Source organism: Delphinus delphis, chromosome 6 (assembly GCF_949987515.2).
Source record: "Delphinus delphis chromosome 6, mDelDel1.2, whole genome shotgun sequence".
NCBI lineage: Eukaryota > Metazoa > Chordata > Mammalia > Artiodactyla > Delphinidae > Delphinus > Delphinus delphis.
Genome location: NC_082688.1, coordinates 79,616,043 through 79,627,320, shown reverse-complemented (window position 1 = coordinate 79,627,320; position 11,278 = coordinate 79,616,043). Strand labels below are relative to the sequence as shown.

At 39.2% G+C, this 11,278-nt stretch overlaps 1 protein-coding gene across 2 annotated transcripts; it reads left to right on the top strand.

The window, feature by feature from the left end:
- Window positions 1-405: 405 nt before the first annotated feature.
- On the top strand, window positions 406-11,227 carry NDUFB6 (NADH:ubiquinone oxidoreductase subunit B6). Of its 2 annotated transcripts, XM_060014882.1 has the most exons (4): window positions 412-721; window positions 2,653-2,745; window positions 7,586-7,630; window positions 11,049-11,227. In XM_060014882.1, the coding sequence occupies exons 1-4, from the start codon at window positions 542-544 to the stop codon at window positions 11,115-11,117; spliced, it is 387 nt and encodes a 128-aa protein (XP_059870865.1). In that variant the 5' UTR covers window positions 412-541; the 3' UTR covers window positions 11,118-11,227. The 2 variants fall into 2 exon arrangements, with proteins under 2 accessions (XP_059870866.1, XP_059870865.1); XM_060014883.1 differs by lacking the exon at window positions 2,653-2,745 and having other exon boundaries at window positions 406-721.
- The last annotated feature ends 51 nt before the right edge of the window (window positions 11,228-11,278 follow it).

Here is an 11,278-nt window from a genome sequence, read left to right as displayed (position 1 = left end):
TACAGATGGAAGAACAGACTGAGACAGCTGCTCAAGGTCACCTTACCAGTCACTGACAAGTCTGGGGTTTAAACTTAGATGTAACGGGTCTCCACGGACTCTGTAGGTCACGGGAAGAGGATTTGCAAGGTGGGAGAGGCAAAGGAAGAATTTTGCATTTGGAAGTCACATTCACTGAATCACATATTCTCACGCTTCCAACTCCCAGCGCACCAGTTCTTCCTTATCAGAACCTCTAGTCCTCTGAGCTCTCATACTTTCTCTCATTCATCACTTTCCTCCTCATCCGGTAACTGAGGTATCACTGCCGCCACTGGTAATCTGGGCCAGTAAACCCGGAAGGTGTGTGGAGGGCTTTGCGCATGCCCAGCCACTACGCGCAGATTGGAGCCGCTCGGAGGCAGGACCAGAGTGACGTCCTAACGGCGCGCCGCTCCCTGGCGTCCTAGCAAGGTCGCTTTGCAGTGCAAGTGCGCGCGTAAGTGACAAGACCCTGGTTCGGGGGCGCGCCGTATCCTGCTGCCTTGGTATCAGCGGCGACATGTCAGGGTATACGTCCGACGAGAAATTGCGGCTGCAGCAGCTGCGAGAGCTGAGAAGGCGATGGCTGAAGGATCAGGAGCTGAGCCCCCGGGAACCGGTGCTGCCCCCGCGGAGGATGTGGCCTATGGAGCAATTCTGGAATAAGTTTTTGCAGGACGGGGCCTCCTGGAAGAACGTGGTGAGTGACAGCCCTCCCCCACTCCCACCCTGACTCCCGCCCCGTCGCGGACCCCGGCCTGGCTGCTGGGACGCCTGCTCACTGTAGCCACATTAGGGACTGACTCGCTCCACCCCCGAAAGTTCCGGTAGTTCCCCAAGGGAGAATCAGATTCTACCGAGACTTAGGTTTAGCTGGGACGCTCACTGGTCCCAGGAATCATAGGCTGGGAGTCGGGAGTCAGGAGTCAGAGTCCGGAGCTTGTATGGCTTCGGGATGGTCTTGTCCTTTGGCTGTCAAATGTGATGAGAAGGAGGCGAATCTTCGCCTGGGTTTTACAGGACACTGCAGGCTTGCTTCTCTTTTGACTGTGGAGACCTTCCCTCAGAATGATGGCCAAGGATTCACTAAAGTTAAAATTCAATGATTTTAGTATTTGAAGACACTTGTCTGATTTTTGAGGTTGAGATTATAGAGACCAACTAACTCTGCACTCGACTACCAGAAGGCACAATGAGCCTCTAGCTGGTAATACAGCTCTATGTAATGACCATTAAAGAAGGGGTCCTATTGGTATGCTGAGTGAGTCATATTCAAGAGCCCCCTTTCTTAACCGCTACTACGTACGTTGAACACACGCTTTCATTTAAGAATGCCATTCCTGGACTTTGCAGAAAGTCACTCACTCAAGTGCTATCTTTATTTTCAGGGTCTCCTGATATTTTCTTGAGGTCGTTAATTAAATCACATCAATTATGAATGATGAATGCTGTATCTCAGAATTCCTTGCAACTTTGGCTAATAATAATGGTAATAATATAAGGAACACTTCGGTGCTTACTTTGTGCCTGGCACTTTGCTGAGGGTTTTACACGTGTTACTTTATTTATTTTTTTACTTCCATAAGGTAGAAACCATCCCTAATCCTCGTTTTAAATATGTGGAAACGGAGACCTGCAGGAATTCAGTGATTTACCTGTGGTCCCAGGGCTAGGAATTGAAGAAGTTCACTTTGAAATCCATGTGTATTTTATTGTGCTACAAAGTCTGGTGCAAATTTTTCTAAGAAAGTGGTATTAGATACTTATTTATGATGGTAAAATTAAACTCTAATTGAACTTTCCTCTCTTCTCACCCTTTGTGTCTCTGGCATTACTTAACTGATTTGGCAGCCACTGGTTGAATGTTGACATCCCACCCGTCAGCCAGTGATGTAAGGAAGTAAATAATCATTTGTTGAAATCTGTCTTACCTTACTTTGAGTTAACTTTTTCTTTCATAATCATATCTGTTACAACACTTAGAATCTAGATTGTCTTTTCCCTGACAGGATAGGTCTGTTTCAGTCAAATTGGCTGCCATGGAAAAGTTCCATTTTTAGATGTCTTTTGCCTTTCTTTTTAAAAATACTGTGTCTGAAGGCACCTCAAAGTGAGCTTGGAACACCCTTATCCCAGTATGTAAAACATTCTTTTTCCAGCATTAGTGCACTCAAGGTTGTCTGCCCTACAGGTAGAATGATACAAATGGTGTTTATTATGGATATCTGAAATTGATAAATTAGGGAAATGACTTTACCTGAAAATTCTGTAGTTCTGATTACTCTGGTTAAATTGATTAGAATTATTTCATTATTTATGCCATGTTTTATCTTAAACAAACTTATAATAAGGATATTTTTAGAAGTCTTTTAAAAAACATATTTATAAATACAGTACTATAGTTTTGCAAAATGCTGCTTCTCTTAAGCCTCCTTTGCTTTGAACTCTGTAGGTGTCACCTAGCAGGCACTATGTTTAGTAAAAATATTCGGTGTACAGACTATATGGAAATACGTAGCATTTAGAGATTTTACAATAATCGTGATTTTTTATATCACTGATGCTTTTTTTTTCTGCCACAAATGTATAAAAAATAAGATATCTATTTTGTGTATGTTTTTTTTCCCCCAGATCTATAAGACGTACCGACACAGTATCTTTGCTTTTACTCATGTACTGATCCCTTTCTGGATTATTCATTATTATCTGAAATATCATGTGAATGTAAGTGTGCTTTAAGTATGTATTTTTCAGAATTTATTTTTAATATTGTACAAAATTATTTCCTATGTGGCAATGCCTTACCCGGCTCTACTTAGTGGAAATAATCTGCCACTTATAACTGATTTTGAATTACTTTGAATCCTTTTAGGTAAAAGGTTTAATGAAACTTAGGTAATGTATGGTTTTTCAAAAAGTTGATCTTTATATTAGTTGTTTACAACTTGAATTGCATTTCCTCATGAAACAATGTTTAAATGATCAGAAATATAGTTGACCTAATAATACTGGTGCAAACTCAGCGTCCTGAGTTGGAAGGGAGAAAATAATTTCTGCTCCTTTTTTTTGAGCACAGATCTGGTATAAGATAAAATTCACAATAGATAAAGGTTATCTTTGTCATCATTTCCTTTTCCTGTGCTCTGTCTGGTTTTTCACAACTTACTTTCTTTAGAATTCAGCATGTCCAAAAGCTTGAATTTTTTTCACTGAAAGATCTTGCATTGAATTGAGTCTGTTGCCATATTTTAAAGGCTAGGGATACCCTGGTGTAGGGTGTTAAATCCCAGGCAGGGTGAGGAAGGAGTGCATTTTGGGGAGTGGCATGGAAGGGAGAGTGTTGGTAGTTGCCCAGCATGGAGTTTTGTAACCCAAAGAGTGAGGAGGGCATTCTTGTACCCAGTGAGGAGGCTTAAATCCTGAGTGGGTTGCTGAGTGGGTAAGGGGGCAGGGAATTGGTGAGTGGAGGGCAGCAGTGTCAGCAACCTGGTGTAGGATATTGGAACCTGAGTGAGGGGAGGAAGACATCAGGAAGGAGTGTGGTTTGGGGCAGTGATGGAGTTGGCAACCCAAAGTAAAGTATCAGAAACCGAATGAGGTGAGGAGGTTATTTATACTGGAGTGTGGTGGTGGAGATGACAGGAGATTGGTTATATACAGGAAGGTTGATCAAATGAGAACATATGTTGATGATACTGGAACCCTGAATTCTCATTGTCAGAAAAGGGAGTTATGCATATGGAATACAGGGAGAAAACCTTGTGGTACTGGAATGGAATTGGAAGTATTGGTGTGACTCATGATTTTTAGTATGTATTGATAAATATAGAAATAAATATAGCTGTTAATGCAGATTTACCTAGCTCTGTCCATTGATAGGGCCTGTGAGCATTGCTACCCCATGGTATCAATAACTAGCACATCTAGCAGCTGGGCTTACTTTCTAAATATAGTTTTCCACTGAAAGGATCCAGAGCTCCTTGAAGAAATGGCTGATTCCAGGGCCGGGGCAGGGAAAGTACAAGATGAGCTTGTGCCAGAAAGTAAAGAAGTGTGTTCAAAGAATGATGGAGATGAATCAAAAGGACAGAGTCAGCTTGAAAAGACTCCCACTGGAACAAATTTGAGCAGCAAAATAAATGATAGTAATAGATGAGAGCCAGCTGGATAAATAAAACGCAAATCCATGAGTCCATGCTCATATAAATTAATTAATAAATGGACAGAAGAGAAAGCTTTTTTTTTTGTACAGTAGAGTAAATAAGAAATGGACAAAAAAAGTCACCATTTGAGAATCATCATAGTAATATTTTATTCAGCCAGGGAACATCAAAAGGTGCTAACATTAATCCCCAAATTCCTACCTTCAACATACTTATTTGTTACAAAGAGTAACTTTGTAATGGAGGAAACCTGGCAGACATCATCTTAATCAAGAAATCTAAATTACATTACCAATAATGGGACAGACTGAAATTGTGTACTACTTGATAGGATGCAATAAGAAGAAAACAATATGTTTTGCGATGTTCCTGCCAAAAATGTATAAGCTGAATCTAATTGATGGACTTTTCTGCATAATAATTGGCTTGTTACCTTCAAAAATGTCAAAATCATGAAAGTTAAAGAACCATGGAAGATTTGTTCCAGATTGAAGAAGACTAAAGGGACTTGTCAACTAAATGTGAACTTGATTCATGGGCACAATCTGCTTCGTCAAAAAAAAAAAAAAGAGATGGCATTGGCAGTCAGAACTTTAAACAGCCTACACGATGGATGGAGAACTGGTTATATAAGGGGGGATTTTTTGATAACTCCAAACAGTTATGGAGACAAGTGATAAAATTTGAATGGGTTCTTCAGACGAGATAGAAGGTATTAATATATCAATGTTAATTTTCTGATCCTGATGGCTGTATTGTGATTATTTTAAGAATATTGTCCTTATTTGTAGGAAGTACACACTAAAGTAATAAACCAGTCAGCAATTCACTATGAAGTGATTCAGTAAAAAAAAAAGTTTGGGACTGCGTAACAAATTGTAGCTAATCCAGTTGAGGTTTGCTTTCCTGTAGCCTGATGAAAGGAGAGTGAAACAAATAAGTGGGGTTCTCAGAAAATTCACTCTTATGTCACTTGTTCTCTGTTGACTGTGTGGGTTCTTTAAATTTCTGATTGCTGACAACACCTTTGTTTTCTTCACTAAGATTACCTCTGTTGATCGTCAACTATGGAATGCCTAGTATGTCTTCCTTTATTGCTGTGGAAAGAATATATAAGATGAAATTCCTGACTTCAAGGAGTTTATAATAAAGTTGGAAGATAGGTATGATTTGGGTAAAAGTATGGAGGAGAAAATCTGTTCCAGTTAGAAAAACAAGGAGTTAGTAGTTAGCATGGTCTTGTTTACCGAAGATAGGATTGCCTGGAACTGCGAGTCTCTTGGCTTAGTAGGGTGGAACCAATAAATGGAAGGTCCTGAAAGCTAGGCAGAGGAGGTTGAACTTTACGTGGTAGGCAGTGGGAAGCTTTCCATTTTTAAATAGGAGAGTGAGTTGATAAAGTGATATATTTAAACATAAAAAACCTTGATATGTAGGGTGAATTGGAGGGAGGAAAGTATTGACATCAGGCAAATCAGCTGGAGGCTATTGCAGTTTAGTAGATATTAGTTGATGAGAATCTGGTTAGGGCAGAGATAACAGGAATGAAAAAGTAAAGTGAAGCCAGAAGATACTTTTTCAGGTAGAAATAACTCAAATTAAGTTGAGTTTTATTTTTAAGTATTTATAGGACATATTAATGACCCTAAAAAGGAAAATCTTTTTAAACTTAAAAATCATACATCTAAATCAATTACACATTTTAACTAGAATCCTAAAACTAATCTTTTAGAATCTCTAATAGCCTGATTATCTTAAACATTACAGATACTCTATATCAGAATATATGGATTGTCCCAGTGTTTTCAGAACTTATTAAATTTGACATTCATCTGTTTATACCCTGGGTTAATTTATCTTGTCATATCTGTATTTAACTAAATATTTCTAGGATTAAAAAAACACTTATCTCCTAAGAGAAGAAAATTTAACAAGCTGAAGTTACTGGGTTGACAATTCAAGACATTAATATGGCTGCTTACCTGAGGGATTCATACTTCTAGGTGATTTTTCCTGAGCCACAGATGGACGTAGTTAAAGGTTTTATGTCAGTAGATGTTCCAAAGCCTCTCTTTTACCTTATTCTTTGTCTTGGTTTGGTTAGGCCTGCATCCTCTACTGTTGCACCCAGTTTACTTCAGCTAACACCTTTATGCTTAATTGAATTTAACATTCTCTCTGAAGACATTTCAGTATCTTCTTGCCTCTGGCCACAGTTTTTAGAGACATTTGAATGTCCTCACATTGTATTCTGAGTTTCTCTCCTGCTTTTGGCTCCAATTTGCCTGAGTCTTAAATCATGCCAATAATCTTTTAAATTTTTTGGTGTGGTATCATGTACAGATGTGTATGCTTAATTAGTACATTTATTTAGCACCTCCTATGTGCAAGGCACTGTTCTTAACACAGGGATATACAAGGCAGATTGAGTTCCTGTCTTCATGAAATGTTTAGGGAGACTGGCAATAAGCAGATAAGCAGAGAGGTATATAATGTTATAGGAGGTGATAAGTCTATAGAAGAAAAACTAAGGGTAAAAGACTAGAGAGTGACAGGAACTGCTATTTTTATTAAGCTTCTTTGAGGAAGTGCTATTTGAAAAACACAAATGAAATGAGGATCTGGACCAAGCAAGTATTTAGGAGAAGAGCATTTCACGTAGAGGAATCATTAAGCATAAGGGCTCTGAGGCACAAGCAGGCCTAACTGATTGTATTAATACAAAGAAGCCACTGCAGCTACAGTTCAGAGAGAGAGAGAGAGAGAGAGAGAGAGGGAGGATCAGAGAGGTAGCCAAGGGCCAGATCGTTTCTTAGAGATCACAGCAAGGACTTTGGCTTTTTTTTTTGGAAGGATCATGAAACTTTGAGCAGAGGAGTAACAGGAGCGATGCATCTTAAAAAAATCACTCTACTCTGCCTGCAGTGTGGAGAATAGACTTTAGGGAGGGCATGAGCGGAAGCTGGGAGACTAGTAGGTGAAAATATGATAAAGGCTTGGACAAGGGTAGTAGTACTAGAGGTGGTGAGAAGCAGTAAGATTCAGGATAAAATCTCCTCCTGCTGAGGAGTCAGGGTTTTGGGCCTTCGTAACTAGGAGAATGAAAATGCCATTTACAGAGATAGGGAACAGTTTGGCACTGAGGGACATTAAGTGTTGGACCTGATTAAGTTTGCAATGCCTGTTTGATCAAGTAGAGATCTTGAGTAAATAATAGGATGTATGAGTCTGGAGCTTAGTGAAAGTTTGGGGCTTAAGTTAAAAATTTGGGATATGAGGGAAAAAAAAGGAAAAAAAATCGGTGCCAGCGTTTCTACTGAAAAAAAAAATCGGGATATGATCTATTTTATTTTAGAAGAAACTCTAAAACTATAATTAACAGAGCATTACTTTTATTGCAGACAAAACCATATGCCATCGTTGAAAGGAAGCCCAGAATATTCCCAGTAAGTCTTAAAACATCTCTGATTTTTCTTCTGTTTATTATATTTCTCTTTCCTTTCCCAAGTGATCATTAGACTAAAATTTTCCTTTCTTCTCACTGAAAGTTTAAGTGCCTGTTTTGTATATTCTTAGAAAAAAAAAGAGGAGGAAATAATGTGAGGTAGCAATTACAGTTGAACCTGGGATGTGGGCACATTTCTTTTCACCCTGGCTGTAAAGCTTGTGCGACCTTTGTAGTCCTAAAGTGAATTGAAGGTACGAACAGTTTTTCACTGGTGCTATTTCACGTAGGGTTAAGGACTTAGGGCACTAGCCTGAGCAGACACCTGAGCATTGTAACAGCAACTAAATTCCTCTGTTATTATTTCCAAACTATCATTTCCTATGGCAGTTTGACCGTAACGTCTCCATCTGTGAATTTATAATCTGTCAATGTGTGCTTTAAATTTTGTGTTATGAATATGTAGGCTATTATCCTAATTTAAAATAAGTCTTCATCATAAAAGATTACATATTAGTCCGTTGGTATCTTACTAGCTGTTTGTGAGGTTATTGTTTAGCAGAGTCAAATACATGTTATGTTCTTGTTCCATTTCTAGTCACAGATAATGAACTACCATCAAGCTCTAAGTTATATAATTTTAGAAAACAAAACTTGATGTAGATTCTTGCTTCTACCAAATGACATGGTCACAGTAATCCATTGACGACTGCAACAGAAGGGAATTTTAGGGAGAACTACCAAAGTTGGCTAACTCTTCCAATTGGAATTCTGCTTTAGGAAATAGTAGGGGATTTCTTCTGTATTTCATTGTGTATAATTGATGTGTGTCAGGGCCTAGGTAGGCTCAATTATCTTGTTGGTTTCAACAAGTTAGGTAATTTATTTATTCTTCCATTTATACATTTGTTTATTGTTTATTTTGCCATTACTGTTCAAAGGAAAAGAAGGAGGACTCTCTTTAGAAGACCATATAGTGATTCCATAGCATCTCTCCTACTTCCGTATTTTTTGCCACTGTGGTTCTTTCCTGTTTCTGTACCTTTGAGAAGCTGCCCCTTTGAAGACCTGAAGAATGCTCATCTGTACATACCTTAGAATAGGATAGACAGTAACAAACAAACCACCAAATCTCAGTGGTTTAACAAAAGTTTATTTTCTATTGACATCACAGACTAGCATAGGTCAGACAATTATAGTGAGGCCATTGGGACTATGAGGCTCCAAGATCATAGGGAAAGAGAGGGCTGGATGTCTCAGGGGATGATTTTAAGGTCTAAGCTTGGAAGTAGCTTACATCACTTCTCTTCATGTCCTGTCGGCCAGAACTCATTCTCATGATCCCACATGTCTTTGTGCTTTTTTATGTTTCTCAGCCTCCCATACCTGGAGTCTCTGCCACAGTGTATCCTTCTAGTCAACAAATAGCTCTTTGCTTCCTTCTTCCCACACACGTAACACAAGTCCCTTTCCTAGGGAGAAACCCCAAGGTCCCATTACATCACTGCAACCTAAGATCTTCAGATGATGTATAGTAATATCCGTCAGGGTTATTCTTGGAGATTCTTCTCTTGGAGATTTTAGGATCAATGGCAAGTAAACTGTATCCCTTGCCTCCCAACCACGCCCATTATTCAACGATGGAATTTGGACAGCATAGCAGTCACTTGGCTCTGAAACCCCAGTGGTCAAACACTGTAAAGCCTCCTAACCCCTGTGTGTGGGAAGTTACTTGAACAGGAACTGATTTTGCTTCTGGAAGAAACACCTTTGTTCATTGTTCTTCCTGGCCCCTGGCTCAGTCTAGGGGGATTCTTTCTTTTCCATTATCAACCTAGACCACATCTAAAATGAGTACTGGGAAGTATGCCCTCCTTAGGGTTGTACAGCCTTTAAAATCTACCTTCTGCTCACAGAAGGTTGAGGGCCACAGGTTGTTTTAATCAGAAACAGTCATAGGCTTTTATTGTCTGTATGTTTGGTTTGACCATCTAGTTCTCACATTTGGCAGGCATGGAAAGAAAAATACTTGGTAGGAGTCTAATCTTTTTGCTTCTAGTCAGTCCCACATGCCAGTATCTGTGGTTTCTATACATAGTTGTCTCATTTCTTTGTCCTTATTCTACTGCCTCTCTCAACTCAGTTGAGAGGCAGCTATGTGGAAGCCACCAGAAACACACTCTAGTTCAAGGGCTACCTTTGTTTCAGTCTGATCTTTGCCACGGTGCTGGGTCCCTCTGTTTACTGAGTTTTATTGGGCTTCTGTTTCTCAGAATCTTTTCAGTGTTGTTACTGTTTAGAGATTCAGAAACAATCAATCTGATTTTCTAATATTGCAAGGTCCCGAATTTTTAGATTCTTATTTTTATTTCTCCTCTCAAATCAGCCACTTCTTACCTGAGCTTATGTTTCTTAAAATACATTACTAAGGCAGCCACTAGTAGTTAAACACATACTATAACGTTTTTTCAGGTACTTCTCCTAGAACCTCAAGTTCATTAGACAGTCTGCTTCTAAGTTATTAGTGCCTTTTGTTTCCATCTTATAGCCTCCAATGCCAGTGTCCTTGTAGCCCCACTGCTAAGCCAGTGCCATGTGGTTCAATTTTTATTACAGCAGCATTAGTACCACTTCAAGTTATTAATTTCTGTGTTAGGGTAATGCTAGCTGTGGTAACAAGTTTTCCCCCAAGTATATAATGGCTTAAACATAATACAAATTTATACAGTCCTGAGCCACACCAGGTCAAGGAATGGTAGGTGGTGATGGGGATAATTCTACTCTACTAAGTCAACTCATGGACTATCAGGCTGATGGAACCTGCTGTCTTAAACAGAGAGCTGAAATTAAAGCTAAGTACTTTGCCTAAGATTATACAGCTTGTCAGTGGAGGGTTCCAGGATTCACACTACTTGGTTCTGGCTTTAAAGTCCATGCCCATTCTGCCATACACACTGCATCTAGGTTTGGAAAGACACCCGAACCAGCTGCCCAAGGAAAGTTTGCATTCTGTTTCTAATATCCATTCTGAGCCAAACGGTAAACTGGTGACTGCCTAACACATTCAGTTGCTGGGAATACATTACCGCCTTATATTGAAGATGTTTACCTGCAGCTTTCTAGGGCTTCTATTTCTTGGGGCCAAGCAAATAAAGATTATCCTTTTATCACTTTGTAAAGACAACTTTCATGTCCTTTCTAGTCATTTTTGAGTGAAACTTTCCCTATTCTTTCCCTTACACCTTAAGATTTTGAATACTGGTTGCTCATCTTTAGACAGCTTCTATTTTGCCTCTGTCCCTTTAAAGTGTGAATGCCAGAAGTGAACTAGATTTTCCAGATGACCAAATAGAACTGACCAAATGGAACTATCACCTCTGCAGACAAGATTTTTCACTAATGCATCTTTGTTTTTCTAGGGTGATACAATTCTGGAAACTGGAGAAGTAATCCCACCAATGAAAGAATTTCCTGATCAACATCACTGAAGATTACTTTTAAAATTTCAAAGATGTTTGAGCCCAAGTTTGTTGCTACATTACCACACTTACTGAATATATTTTCTGGAAAAGTAACTTTAATAAAGTTTACTCAGATGTGTGTTGTCTGTTTCTTCCCAAACTGTATGATTCCCTCTGTACAATTTGAG